The sequence below is a fragment of the Pieris napi genome, chromosome 15, assembly GCF_905475465.1.
Source record: "Pieris napi chromosome 15, ilPieNapi1.2, whole genome shotgun sequence".
In the NCBI taxonomy this organism is placed as follows: domain Eukaryota; kingdom Metazoa; phylum Arthropoda; class Insecta; order Lepidoptera; family Pieridae; genus Pieris; species Pieris napi.
Genome location: NC_062248.1, coordinates 2,651,819 through 2,667,881, shown reverse-complemented (window position 1 = coordinate 2,667,881; position 16,063 = coordinate 2,651,819). Strand labels below are relative to the sequence as shown.

Here is a 16,063-nt window from a genome sequence, read left to right as displayed (position 1 = left end):
AACTGATTAGGAAACTGGGCGTTAATGAAGGACAAAAAATTCAAAACATTTCTGTCACACAACTAATATTAGTCAAACGCAGTTTTTAATTTTCTTGTTGACTTTGCATTTGTAGCTTCAGCATCAGAGAGTTAGAAAAGGACAAAAAATTACGGTTTAATTTTCTCTCCCAAATTCATTCTCCAAAAGCAAAGCTACTCCCGAAATCTATCCATCGACTAACCAAACCAAGACTTCAAGGACAACTTGGCTGACCCATTTGACACTTAAATTTTTCAAACAACACTGACAGAAGAGCAACCAATTCTTGAACATAAAACCATATTATTATTTATTGTTCTATGTATGTTTAGAAAAGATGAGATAATTACGATTTAAATTGTTGTAGTAAATATCAGCTGTGGAGATTGAAATTCTTTTGTTATCCATTACTGCCGTGCGATTCTATTAATCCGTGAGTTCACCTCGCACTAACAACGCTCCCTTCCATTTTTGGAATCTTATGGTATTCTGTTAAGCAATTTCACATTATGTCTTGAAAAGCGGAGGGAGCTTGTAGTTTATTGTTTATCAGAATGCCAAATCGTAAAATGGCTGCTTCACGATTGATTTGAGCGCGACCGCCATTGCGAAAACCGCTGTGTGAGTTCGAAAAGTGAGTTACAGAATCGCACGACTGAAGGTTGGCCGACAGTCTCGTAAAGCAAGTCTCGTTCTCTGCCAGAAGTTGGAACTCTTCGGCTGTCGCAATACCCGTCCCTAACGTTACGAAGCTTGTTTGATTTCTACAAACACGCCGTTTACCCTGGTTTTTACCCATTATAATTAATTGAAGGAGGTGGTAACGGTCGTGGCACGTGGCCCAGGCAGACTTTACTAAAGTTTGACAGATATACAATATAGCTCCTAAAACATGCACATGTACAGCTAGTTAGCTTTATTTAAAGAACAATTAACGATCATAACAATAATGCTTTATTTAATTATATATTAACCTTGAATAATTTATGTTACTTGAAGTTATTACTTCAGTTACTTTAGTAACATGTTATACATTAGTATAACAGATAAAACTGATCGTGTTTGTACTTTATAGGTATACAATTATTTATAGGTCTACCAGGATCTGTTGGCAAAAAGGGAAAAAAGAAATTGACGCTAGCAATACTGGGGAAATTGGAGTAAAACGTTTTGATACTTTTTTTCCCTTAAAGCGGCTGATTGTATGTGATACATGCGAATATACAAATTTATCCAATGATGAAGGATAATTTTTGAAAATTTTACTGTGGCGAATTTGGGGTTTGAAATTTAGATGAAAACTCCAATTATTCTGTTCATGAGTTTATTAATTAATTATAGGCTATTAGAACTTGAAAATGGTTCCAAATACTGCACATCCATAAAAAAGTCTTCATATGAAGAGTAAGACGCAGTATTTAAGATAAACCTATCCTCCTGCATCTCAATTAACTGATCTTGTTCTATGAACTGATTTTCAATTTTTATTAGATTTCACAAGATTTTCGCCATTCATCGATCCCAACTTAAGAGTAAGCTTCTTAAATATCTTCTCTGTTAAAAATTTTATGTTACTTGCAGGTATAGTAACGTTTTTACCTGCAAGTTTTTGTTTCATTATTCCCCAGATTAATCCTATGGGGTTTAACGTACAATGATATGGTGGGAGCCTCAAGACTTCGTGGCCGTGTGATTTAAAAATCTCATCTATCTGATATTTAGGTTTTTTTTCAATTCTAAATCAAAACCACCTTTCCTCTTTTTACCGGGCGTACTAAATACGCCTCTGTTAGATCTGCCCTCGGCAACAATTCGTCTTATGGTAGTATTAGAAACCCCTGAAATAAACCAAAGTTTATATAATTACCAAATAACCAAAGTATCAAGACGTATCATTCCTACTAACCAGTCAACACTTGCACATAGCTCAATATCGATGATTGTGCATGTTCTGCACCTTGTTGATCAAGTATTCTTTGATAAACATTGAAAACAATACTTCTTGCTTGCGATCGAAGAGGTTTCTTCGACATTTTCACCACTTTTTAAAGGAAATTTGAAGCCAAAACAAAAACAATTCCTCGAAATTTCAGTTGACAACTGAATTTTTTTTTTTGTTGCCATATGAACATCGCTAATTTTTAATTTTTTTTTTTGCCATCAGATTCTGGTAGACCTATAGCTCCAAAGACGTACTATACTACTTATACAAATACTTTTTCTCAAATAAAAACTCTTTGATCAATATCAGATCAAAGACACTATGGTCATTTGTCAATTGCGGAATTACATTAGAAATGACAACAATAAGACCAAGAACGTTCCAATTATTATAAATAATTTCCAAATATTATCGTTAATAATTTAACAAAAACATAAACAATGTCGAACTCTAGTCTATCTATCCATGAACCATCTATCCACGAATTGTTCCTAAAATCAAAGCTTTCTTTGTCTTCTGAAGATCCTCCAAGAGAAGAATGGTCATCATTGGAGTCTGGATCTAGTGAACTTAGCCCAAAAATGATACTATTCAAAGAGGGCAAATACCATCCTGGAAGTGGAGAAATATGCGCAAAGTACATACCGATGTCAGATAGTTCTGTTTTAAGGCATCCATATTATGCCTATCCATCCGTTATCAATCCTGGAATTTTGGAAGCGCTGTTGGAACCAGGTACTGTCACTACAACTAAAAAAGGGTGCGTGTACTTATGTACGCGCGTAAGAAGTTTTACTTCTTTGGCATTATTAAAAATAATTTTTGATTGCATGCAAATAATTAATAACAATTAAATAATCAAAGGCTGGAAAGGAGTCATTATAGTCAATAAAGTTCAGTTTACATTTGAAAATTTAATAAATAAATATTTATTATTATTCTCTTACATTAAGTGTAACATAAATTCTATTATGATTCGAATGTTGTTTTTAAATTATGTCCAATGCCGTAGCATCTTCCGTGGGCAACTCCATTCTGTTAATTTTGTGTCACGGTGCGCGCGCATCGTAAAATTTCACTCTCATCAATTTTTCATAACGCGCCTAAAGAAGTATAACTTCAAAAATATGACAATACACATCTCATACAAGTCTGTTGCCGTGTTTCACACAAACCGAAATATTTACAGAGAAACTAAAAGCCTATCCACTGGACGGTCAAGAATTGTACTTAAATGTTTGTGAGGAGTTGAATTTAATCCCAGTTCGATATTTTCACCGCGGTTTGTTGCAGCATACTATCGACCTGAAAGTGAGTTTTTTAAATCTAATTTTCTATCAATGTCAATGGACAATTTTATTTAAATATAAGCCTTTCAATTTCCCCAAAATTTACAATGAATTATTTATGTTTCACTATGAGTGAATAGCGCTACAACCTATATTGGTTTGGATTTCAGAATCTGTTCCGTGCTCATTTCTAGTAGGCAAGCAGGTGATCAACCGTATGTGCCTGACACATACCGTATTTTTTATTCACCGTACGAGCGAGTATTTAATTAGGCACTTTTTAAATAGGCCGAAAGTCCATTACTGCCAGGGATGAGAGTCGCACGGTGAAGCCACTAGGCCAACACTGCTCACATAAACTTTAGTAGTAATAGAAAAAATATTGTTATTAAATTAAATCCAATCTTGGTCCTTCCTCCATTTCCTTCTAATGTTTATAGATTTTGGTTTGGTGAAACGGATATTATATTTACGAATTCAAAACCGTGCGTTCAAAACCCCTAAACGTAACTTAACACTTTATCCTTCTTATTTATTTAAAAACACAATGCCTACGAACTCCATGCCAATATTTTATTATTAAATATTGATAATTGCTTCATAATCTAGGTAGCTTAACCTGTAGCTTAGCTAATTAAATGAGCAAAAAAATAATAAGCAAGTGCCTAGTGGTTGCAGTGAACGACTCCCATCCCTGAGGTCGTAGATTCGAACCCCGGCTGCACCAGTGTACAACCTATGTGCACATCTAACACTCTTGATATATGAAAACATCGAGAGGAAATCGGCATGTCTCAATTCCAAAATTCACATGTATCAGACAGAAAGATGTACTACTTTAGACAAGACTCATGTAGGGTTGTAGCGCTACTGTATTATTATTATTAATAAGCAGATTTAAGCTATCACAACTTCTAAACGTTAAAAAAGTATTATTGATATATAGGGCGTATTTTTCAAGCAAATTTGTCAGCCTATTTACAATAATATATTATATACAGTACTACGGTTTAAGTCGACCAAGCATATGGGCAATGTGTATGGCACTTGAGGTCAATCTCCATGTCGTACGCTTAGATCTAACGTCAAATTTTTTGGACGATGACGGCTGTTATCATCTTGGTCAATTACTTGGTGAAAATATGACAATTAAAGAACTTGTATTAACGGGATGCAGGTAATTGTTAAATTATTATGCTTTTTGGTATTTATTTTAAACTACATGTAGTGTTAGTACAACCATGATATTATAAATGTAAATCATTTTTTTTCGTTGAGACTTTTTCCTTTACATTCGCATATAAATTTACACGGTATTGACTCTATATTGTTGCACTGCTCTTGCCTTCTATACGGTATTAACTTTGTAAGACGTACATTTATTTTTTTGTTACAATCTTAGTTTTTAATTAGTGTTCTAGCGTCACACTTTAATTGTAATATAAAGGCATAACACACTAACACAGAATCATTAATTGACCCGCTTAGGTTAGTGCAGTGTTGGCCTAGTGGCTTCACTGTGCGACTCTCATCCCTGAAGTTATATGTTCCCGGCTCCACCAATGGACTTTCTGTCTATGTGTGTATTTTACATTCACTCGAAGAGTGAAGGAAAACATCGTGAGGAAACCTGCTTGCCTTAGACCCAAAATCTCGACGGCGATGGCGGCATAGAAAGCTGATAGATACAGAAATCTGAGACCTTAAAAGGTTGTAACGCCACTGTTTTTTTAGACATAGGTTAAAGCAACATATAACAATGTGTAGGATTTAATGGCTGTTTTATGTAACATTACACATTCACCTACATAATCTATCATTCGTACAATACACGTATTTATTTATTACGTTATAAGTAACGGAAGAGTTGGGTGACAGGGGCACAAGTAATTTGTACTTATAAGGGACACACATTGTATATAATTTTAGTTACTGTATGGTATAAAATAAACAATTTTGAATTTTGAAAAACATTTATTTGTACTAAAATGTATGTGCTTACAGAATTAATTCTACTGGCATCAAGAGACTCGTGTCGAAGCTACATAAACGTATGATGCGAGTTTTGGATTTGTCCAAAAACAATATTGGAGATGAGGGCTTCAAATATCTAGCTGATCAATTTGCTTTAGGAGCGATTGTAAAAAGGTAACATATATAATTGTTCAACAAACATTTATTTTTATGGGACTAGAGACAAAAGAGCAGCGACTTTGAATAAAGTGATAACCGCCGCCAAAGGACACCTGCAACGCCGAGGGCTAGCGGGTATGTTGCCGACTTTTCAGGGAATGGCACGCTCTTTTCTTGAAGGCCCTAAGTCGTTTATGAGAGACAAGGTAAAAATACACAAAAATAAAGCCATCGTATGGATTTTTCGTTTAGGTAGATATTAATTGTATCATGATGCACACATCAACACTAACTATGCAAAACACTCAGTTTTGTATCGCGCAGCCCGGACTTACAACGACCAATTTTTAAGCCTTGACTTGTTTAACCTATCGCGGAATATGGTTAAGGAATATTAAGAATATCCATAGCGCTAAATCACCTGCATCATGAACATACCCCACATACACTTAACGTACTTACCCTCACTATTTCACCACATTTTTCAGCTACATCAAAATTGCATACAAAAACGTCGGGATTTGTATAGCTATTAGACATTACAGAATACGAAGTCAAAGGTCTGGATCCTTATGTGTGGAAGTACAAGAATCAAATTCAAGCCTTCAAAAACCGGTTAAAGGACTGACTTTTCCACACCTTACGCAGAGTTGGAGATGATATTATGACGAAACATGTAGTTTAACATTCATACACATTACATTCACTCATATGTACCACTAGTGTTACGCGTCGCGTATGCTGTTACAAAATTTGGAGAAGAATTTGTTGTAAACAGTTTAATAAATTTTATTAAATTTTTATCAAGTTTATGGAAGAGTGAGTGAGTTTCTTTAAAAGCGTTCCGAAATCTTACGTAAAGCAGTTATAATGAATAAACACATTTTTATTTATTTTTAAAATAAACTTAACTCTAAAACTAAGGCGTAACGTCTATAAACATAATATGCAATTTTGTTGTAGGTTAAATTTAAGCTATAATGATCTGGGGATGGAATCTGCGTTGACATTTGCTGGAGTTTTGGAAGTCAATAATAAAATTACTCATCTTGATCTGTCATGGAATAAATTTTCAACATTAAAAGGTATCATGATAATACAAATTAATTAGCGTATTTATTGTGATGTCGGCATAGTTCAAAACTTGTTAAATTAACTTTTTGTGATACTTGTGTAAAGAAGGTCGTTTTAACATAATATAATCGAATTATACATCTATAAACAGATACTAAACAGGCCCAGTTTCATAAATTATAATTCCAATATACAGAGGAGAAAAGTTTTATTAGAAGGAAAGTTTATATCAACTGGATGTCCCGACTTCGCACATTATTTTTTTAAACTAATTCTGAAATAAATATAGCCTACGCAGGGATATAATAATAAAATCCCTGGGTAGGCTATATTAATATAATAATAATTATTAAAAATATAATGTAAAACGTAATTCTAGTTTAATATTCTAATTTCACTATTAGGTGAATATTAAATAACTTCGACGTCCGTCGTTCCACAACTGAGCGTTTCTTAAGGCAGTTTTTGGCGCGCACCACCACTATGTGGAACCAGCTGCCCACTGAAGTATTTCCCAATTCGACTTCCCCTTCCTTCAAGAAAAGAGCGTACCAAGTCTTAAAAGACTGGCAACGCAATCGCGAGCCTTCTTGCAATGTGAGTGTCCATGGTCGGCGGTATCACTTAACATCAGGTGAGCCCGTTTGCCTCCTATTACGTAATCCCTGATACTTTGACATTCATCACGGTTAGATACTAATTATAATAGCGAAAGAATTGGCAATGAATTATTTAAATTCTTTCACCGTTTACCATTTAACTAGGCTTCCGTGTTTCGTATATAGTTTAAACATAAAACGAACCGTAAGACAAAAGTGCTCGACTAAAAACCCTCTGCAACTAGAATGAGTAAAACTAACATTTAATAACTGGTATAAAGTATACAGAGCTCTCAAGCTGTGTGGAATAAAGTCTGAACGTTCTCGCTAAATATTTATGTGGGAGAATAAAATAGATTGCGCTATATCACCTGGATCATGGATTTACTTGGATGTCGGGAACGTTTATTTAGACTGTAATATGTTTGTTGCTTTCAAACGACGCTTCAATCTAATTTACGCTTTAATTTAAGTGTTTTTTACTATTTTATATCAATATCAAGCATGCTGTTATGGTTGCAGTTCCTTAATTTCTTTGTAAACTGGCATTTTGGTGATTAATAAGCAGAGAAGTAGCCAGTTCGTTTCGCCCGCACTGTCCTTTGGGAAGTGGTAGTAAATGTAAATTTAGACTTTCCTTTTATTCTATTTTTCATAACTGTGTAAGAACTTAATAAAATAAACATAGCCCTTATTTCTGCCAAGTTTTCTTACAAACAATCAATTAAAAACAAACTTTAGTCCGTTTGCCGATCCCGACAAAACCTCCTCCAGACTCTTCTGTCCTTTCTCAATCTCTAATCTTGACCAAACCTTGTCTGCATTCTTTATTTCTTCTTCCCATCTCTTGTACTGCCTCTTTTTCCTTTTTCCAGTTTTGGGTATCAACTCATTATAGTTTTACTCCACTTCTCAGCTTCTCATAGAAGTGTGTCCCGTTCTTTTTCTTGTCCAATACTCTTTGTAATGTCCTCTATCCTTGTCGTGTTCCTATTGTAAATATTGCTAACCCTATCACTTGTTTTTATTTAGTGAACTTACTTATCAATTAATTAATAAATACATTTGATATCTGAAAAAAAAGGACTCGTAATTTTCCCCCGATTATTATAAAATGATTTGGCAGGCGGCGAGGATCTTTTAAAATCCTGGAGTTCCTTCAAAAAGGTTTTAAGCAATTTTGGTTATTTAGAGTCTTATGGAAAACACGGTTAACTGAATTCAAATGACAAATCAGAGTCACGGCCTGCAATACGTCTTTAATTTTATTTTTAAATTTGATATATTTCTTGATCAATTTTAATTAAATGTCCGCGCAAATTTTCCAGGCAAATAGATTTATTCAAAAATATTCGCACGTTTATCTTTTGTTGCTCTCAATATTTTCTGATAATTATCTATATTATACTATTCCCTGTACAAGTATGTATAAACTTATTTTCACAGTACTTTCCGCCCTTGAATGGATGAATTTGAATTGAATGTAACTTATGTATAAATATTTTTGCATTAAACTCGAAACTTCAAAAATAATAATTACTTTAATACCCAACGCAGTCTACATAAAATAAGATTAAAAGACGTTTATTTTCTTTAATTAGAATTATTTCAGGTACAAATGACCTTCTAGATAAACTGGGCGATAGCAAGGTGCTTGTAGAATTAAATATATCATGGAACGCCCTTAAAGTTGATAAAGTTTTTACGAAATTGCTATCTAGCCGTAATCTTAAAATACTTGATTTAAGTAACAACAGGTTAGTAAGAAAAACTTGTACTTGTTGAAATCGAAAAAATATATTGAATTCGTATTAATTTAAATTTGACAGAAAATACATGAAGGTCGCCATCATCGTTAATTTCTTTTGTATTATAATTGTCTATTAATCATGTATGTGGTGATTTTTACGACCAACAATAGTTTAATTAATCAGAAAGAAAATATTTCTTGTTAATCAATAACTGTATAAATGAGTAATTATAATAAATTATTAGCAAATATTTGAGCAATGTTGTCGCCGGTTTGATCCCCGGCTGTGCACAAATGGACTTTCCGTCTACGTTGAGGGATTCGCTGGTACGGTGAAGGAAGTGAGAAAACCAGTACCTTACCATTGCCTTAGACCCAAAAAACGTCAAAGGCGTGTGTCAGGCACAGAAGGCTGATCACCTACTTGCTTGAAGCCTAACCTAATAGGTTATTTTTGTTATCAGTATATTTATTTAAAAATCTAATCATTTCAATATGTTATTTATCTAATATATAAAATTCTCGTGTCACAGTTTTCGTTGCCATACTCTTCCGAAACGGCTTGACCGATTTTGATAAATTTTTTTATGCTTATCCGGTATCTATGAGAATCGGCCAACATCTATTTTTCATCCCCCTAAATGTTAAATTTTTTTTTCTATTTTTTAGACAAAATTTTTAATTTTATTTTTTTTATGATACAGCATTAAAAAATACATACAACTCCTAATTTTGACCCCTCTACGATCAAACCCTATTTTATTATAAATGATAAACATGACAAAACGACGTTTGCCGGATCAGCTAGTCTTATTATATATAACAAAATTTTTTTTAAACACATTTCTGGCGTCGGTAATATTATATTGAACAATTATTCAAACTAGTCACAATGCACTATAAATTTAATTTCAGGTTATCAAATACAGCTGCAAAGGTTATATCAACTTCACTATTAAAGGCGAGGCGTCTTCAAACACTTGATCTATCGTGCAACCCTCTGAGTCCCAGTGATGCGTTGAAGATTCTAAACACCTTGAGAAAGCCAACTGTAAAATTACTTAATTTGCATATGCAAAATATTGTCGTGGATTTGAATTTTGTTCAGGTTACTTTAACGAAATTTCATTTATCGTAGTACTAATTATTCATTCGGTAGTATAATCTTAAGAATGGCGTAACTTACCTATGTATTAGAAAAATTTCTTTTCAACTCCAAAATGTTAAAAAAAACTAAGTTTTATTTTGGTTATATAAAGACGCAGGGCCCATGGACACTCACATTGCCAGATGGCTCGCAAGTGCGTTTCCGACCTTTTAAACAACAATATTCTTTTATTGACTGAACTGTATTACTAATTATAATGTTAATTCGTTTCATGAAAATTAGGGTATTTTTGGAAGTTGGTGCAAAAAAATAATGATCCTTGTTCTTCTGAATGGTTATCAAGGCAAGTTAATTTAGGTTGATCATTGTAATCAAAGTCAAAAATCATGTATTCAAAAATGAAATATACGTTAAATGCTTCTAGTTTTACATTTACTTCCAGTTCTCAAATCAAGGGCGTAGAACGGAACAGAAGAACTGGCAATAAACTCTCCGCCACTCTTTTTAATCGGAAAGTTTTTTGTTTTACACAACGTTTGTAAGGAGCTGCAACTATTACACCATGTTCCAAATGACATCTTAAGTAATAATAAAATAAATTAAAATAAAGATTTGTCCTCTATCAGCAGGAGGCATGGTGAAATAGGAGCACGCACTTACGTTCTCGTGATTGGTTTGGAAGGTTGATCGTTGATTTTTGGACCCGACAACCAAAAATAACCAAATAGAAATGTATCTCCTTTTTCCGTTAAAAGCTATAATTTTGTTGATCCTCAGAGTTCAATCTCGTTTATTATTTCCATTACTAGATTAATTACTAGGGGCCTGTCCCTTCGTAGGCTTTACGTTTTTTTAATATTCTGGAAGTAGATTCTATATTACTCAAGGATAGTATAGCATTCTTACTGTGAAAGAGTTTTTGAATACGGTACAGTCGTTTTTATAAATATACAAAAACACAAATATTTCGTCTATTAGTTAAAAAACTATATATGTATCTAATGAACGGTGCAACAATAAATTGCATGGAAATCGGATTAAAAGGAGTGACTTCATTTTGGGTTCATGGGTTAACAAATGGCTCACTAGCTATACATGTAAATGTTCTGCTCTAAATGACAATTCCTCACGATGTACCGAAATTAAATTATTACAGGAAAAAGAGGAAATATTACAACTACCTTATAGGAAAAATACAAAAGTTTCACACGGCGAAGTGCTACACAATTACACGCTTTCATTACCAGATATACGACCCCTTATAATGAAAAGAATGGACTATCTCACACAAAAGGGGAAGAAAACTAAGCTGGATATCGCGTAAGACCGAAATTTATGTCATTATCCCGCCATATATTTAATTGCAAAAAAATGTTTCCACACTTCACTGAGTTATATTCTGATTTAGAATCTTTTAAGTACTACAATCTTTATATTTATTACGTTGTGGTTGGACTTAATAAAACCTAATTGATTTGTGGGCGTCAAGACAAGATTGACGTCTTTAAATTTATCCAAAATACGTTTATTTTGGATAGATTCGCTCAAAAATAATCCTTTTCGTTTAACAAGACAAAATCCGCCTAGTTTACTTAGGTGAACTTCGGAAGAGACGTAGCATGTAGTATGTGAGGCTAAGTCTCGTTTAAAGAGTGCTTAGTGATACTTCGTTAACACTTAAATTCCGGGCAGATGAAGTGGTTTTCGCTGATCTTAAATACCGTCTCGCTTGTAACGTTGTTTTTTTTTTATACATCAGAGGACAATCGGCAATCTTGCATCAAGCGTCCAAATCACACAGGCAAAAAACTGATGATTTAATTATAAATAATTAAAGCGTAGCCATGCCTTTTGGTGATAATATTTCTTAATTAAAAACAATTGTACGGTAACGCATTTAAATTCGGTGAAGTGAAATTTCTATGACAGTAAATAAATTGTCTTCTTATTATCTATATAAAACAGCCTGTTGTCCGCCAGTTCTATAACAGGGAGCAATGGGCACCTGATGCTAAATAATAAGCTCATGGACACATTGCCAGAAGGTTCGCAAGAGCGTTGCCTGCTTTTGTAGAATTGTTACGCTCTTATCTACAAAACCGTACTGGTATCGTTCAGAAATCGGTTTTTTATCGGTTATTTAAATACGCCATTCATCATTGAATGAGGCTTTGATAAGCGACGCTGACCGGTTATACAAGTATGTCTTCTTTTGTAAATATGTGTAATCAAATCGAAAAAATATAAAATGGAAGGACTCCTGAAGTGAACAATAATACTGAATTACGCTTGTCTAAAATATAAAATTCTCGTGTCGCGGTGTTTGTAGTTAAACTCCTCCGAAACGGCTTGACCGATTCTCATGAAATTTTGTGTGCATATTGGGTATGTCTGAGAATCAGACAACATCTATTTTTGATCCCTCTAAATGTTAAGGGTAGTCCACCCCTAAATTTTTAGACTATTTTTTTATGATACAGCATTAATATTTAATACATACAACCCCTAATTTTCACCCCTCTACAATCAACCCCTATTTTTTATTATAAATGATATACATGGCAAAACGACGTTTGAAATTACAAAATTCACCACCACAGCGTCTTGTGAACTGCGCCATTTCCCGCCAGTTCTCTGTCTGTAACTCATTCCTGAGTATCATGATCAGCTGTATGTAAGATCTCCACCAACTTCGATACCGAGCATCTCTTTTATCAGTGTATAAGTTTGAGTACGACGAGTCTTTGACTTGATCAGTCCATCTCGTTGGCGAATGTCCCGTCAGTTAATGCTCTGATATTGTTGTCGTTGCTAGCGGTTCCTCGGCCGGCCAGATCATAATAATGGTGCCGATACTTTGTTTATAGGCTGTACTTTTTGCAACTCCGAAAATCAGTTGATATAGTACAACCGCGTGATATCCTTCGAGACCTAAAGCTCGCTGGGACTCCAATCGACGAAGACCTCGTCGACCAGCTCACCGAAACATTTCCCGGACCAGTCATAGATAAGGGAACGAAGACTATAAAACTCGATGGTCAGTTAAATTCGCTTATATATATATCAAGGTTTAGAATAATCTACCAAAAACATTCAAAGATCTAGGAAGATCTTTGAATGTTTACAGTTTTTAAAAATCGACTTTTGGAAAAAAATATTACTAAAAAAATGCGTGAAACATAATTAATATTTATTTGATAACGTAATAATATATTTTAATAATGTAATGATGTAGTAATGAAATAATAGAAGAATTGACTATAATGATATGACTTATAACTTCTATTCTACCTTTTGCGCGCCTATATGTGTGGCAGGATATGCGAACTTCAGATACCACATTTTTGTACCATATTCTTGCAAATAAATTATTATTATTATTATAAATCTATAGCGAAACTTACAATCTACGGCTACAAAAACTGACATGACGTCATGTCCTGAATCGCGCTAGCAAAGTATTTCCTGTAAAGTATACATACAATTTTTCGACCGTAACCAGTTCTAGTCAGACTTGGGTATTAATCGACTTCACTGGGGAAAGCTATCAGGCGATTGACCACCCCGCGACGGTCACACAGCAGACGCCCTTGCGCCATTGGTGAGCTGAGATGTCATTTAAAAAAATCCCCTTCAGGTCAACCAAATCTTTAGGTCGGTGGAAGAGCAGCACCTTCCTTAAGCTTAGGTTTCCTAGAAAAGCGGTGCCGTTAACTAACGGCCGTCATTTTACGGTTGGTAATAACGGCCGTCTTTACATTTTAACATAATGTCATTAACGCTCGTCCAAGTCGTAATAGTCATCCAGTCGTCCAATAATTAATACTCATTGTATTAATTAAATATGGGCACCGCTACACGCGAAAAACCTTGAACTAATGTTTATCACCGCTATGACGGCCGTCATGCAAATGACAGCACCGCTATTTGACGTTACAGTGACACTCAACGTTCTCTAGAAAACCTACTCCGACGTTATTTATAGACAACGTATGGGTGACGTCACGTTACATTACGGCCGTTATAACGGCACCCTTTTTCTAGGAAACCTAAATTTTACTCCACGAATCAATGTTAAATTTCTAATTATTGATGTAAAATGGGAATTTTTTTATCCAATATTATTTAGTAGTCTTAATTTATTTATGTCAAACCTATATATTTATTATCTATAAGAAATATTTTTTTTAATAATAGCTCTCAGATACAAATAGGCTTAAATAAAGATAAGTGATCTTAAGTTGAAAACAATGTTTCCCTCATTAATTTCGAAAACAAAACATTACGGAAATTAATTTGTTATCTCATTAGAACAATCATTTCTCTCATTAAATTGTATTTGAAGAGAAAATGACATAATTCATAAGGAACAAATTTAAAACAATTTAGGGCAATAAAAATGGCGGACCGGACTACGTGGGGTCATTATTTTAACAATTTCCACTTTATCGCATATTCATTTTCATGAATAATAACGTGGCTTGTGAATTTTTTTATTATGATTTTGGCACCGCTTTTTTAATTTGCAGTTTACGTGTGATATACGATTTCATTAAAACTGGTATTTTCAACTCTTATAAACACCGATTTTTACGGACTTGAAACCCTTAACATTTAATTTTTGTCTATGTCCACACAAATGTCTATGGTACGATTTGAAATGTCATTGTCTTTATTTCCCTCACAAACCAGTTATATTCTTTTTGAAATTATAGACAGTAAATTTTACCCCAATCGATATTTTGGTGTAATTGTATTTACTTTTATTTTATAATTGTCTGCATACCCATTTCATATTCTGTATGATAAACTAATAATTTTTATACACATGGCAAACAAAACTCCAAGAGTCCATTTAGAGTCACCGTTCCAATATAGCAGAAAAGATTATTTCTCGATACAACGATATTTGATACATAACCATTCTTAATTCTAGTCTCCATTACTTCATTAATTATAAAAGAGAGAGAGAGATGGTTTAAACAACGGTAAATCGATAAACGCTCATTCCCGCCAATATTTGTCTGAAGTATTTCGGAATATCATACGTTATCTTCGCCATCAAGTAAAATCCATAATTTAGTGGAACAAAAGTAATATTAACAAAATGCTAATGTTCAAAAGCCACTCACAATTATTATTTGAAAAACCAACACAACCCACCATTTTACTTTTATTATATCCCGCCCAACTTCCAATTGACATTTGACAACTGACAAATCAACGTCAAAGACAAAAAATGTGTGACATTTTTATTTTATATTATTTGAAATTTATATATTTTTAGGTATCATAGAAATGATAAGGAGACTATGGCCAGACAAGAAACTTCCTCCTACGCCACCGCCAGAGCAAGCACCGCCAGAGCAAGCACCGGCGGCGGTAGTTAAAAAAGGCAAGAAAGGCCAAAAGAAGTTGAAATAAAACAGACTCGGGCCATTTTATATCTGTCTTACTATTATGTATTCAGGACAGGGTTTCCTACTCCTCAAGTTTTAATTACCTATATATTATTAATTAATGACCTACTAAGATATGCAGAATAATTTAGGTGCAATTTTATTTAAGTTTAATAAGTTGATTTAGGTTGTTGTTTATTTTAGAAATTAAAAAAAATAAAGTCAATTAGTCAAAACTAAATGCGTTTTTAATCTGTAGTTTACTTTTTAACGTCATACTGAGTTCTTTCAATGCTTCATCCTAATACTTGTAAAATACATGTAACTTTTCAAATAATTGTGAAACTAAAACAAGATCTCTATAGAATTTTAACGACCCATAAAGCCAGCTCGGCAAGTTGAGCTAAGCCACTCAAAGTAATTATTATGCTGGGAGGCAAAAACATAATCTACGGCCTTCAATTAGCAAGAGATCGTGTTCAGGGAAGTGACTTTTTTTCAGCATAGTATGGTTGAAAGTAAATGTCTGTTGCATTTTTTATTTCTTTTAAATTTACCACACATTTTAATACATATCTTTATATATAATTCTACTATACGCGTGTATATCACTCATCTCTAAGACAGCTGAACTGATTTGATTGAATTTTTTTTGTATGCGTTTGGGTGGCGAGTTTAGATTCAGAAATCAGCCCGGCAGATGGCGCTGCATTGGTACTTTCATAGTTTGTTTAATATCCTAATCGCT

The 16,063-nt window shown here is 33.8% G+C and overlaps 1 protein-coding gene and 1 long non-coding RNA gene across 2 annotated transcripts; one reads left to right on the top strand and one right to left on the bottom strand.

Annotated features, from left to right (window-relative positions):
* Positions 1-1,331: 1,331 nt before the first annotated feature.
* On the bottom strand, positions 1,332-2,144 carry LOC125056629. The gene is made up of 2 exons (XR_007118082.1): positions 1,928-2,144; positions 1,332-1,859 (listed from the first exon to the last, which is right to left on the bottom strand). It is a non-coding gene; the product is annotated as an uncharacterized LOC125056629 (long non-coding RNA).
* Positions 2,145-2,395: 251 nt separating this feature from the next.
* Positions 2,396-15,449, top strand: LOC125056748 (leucine-rich repeat-containing protein 74A-like). The gene is made up of 10 exons (XM_047660025.1): positions 2,396-2,698; positions 3,153-3,274; positions 4,254-4,429; positions 5,257-5,400; positions 6,349-6,470; positions 8,671-8,815; positions 9,724-9,916; positions 11,073-11,236; positions 12,784-12,953; positions 15,204-15,449. Exons 1-10 carry the CDS (start codon positions 2,404-2,406, stop codon positions 15,338-15,340), a joined length of 1,668 nt encoding a protein of 555 aa, XP_047515981.1. The 5' UTR covers positions 2,396-2,403; the 3' UTR covers positions 15,341-15,449.
* Positions 15,450-16,063: the final 614 nt, after the last annotated feature.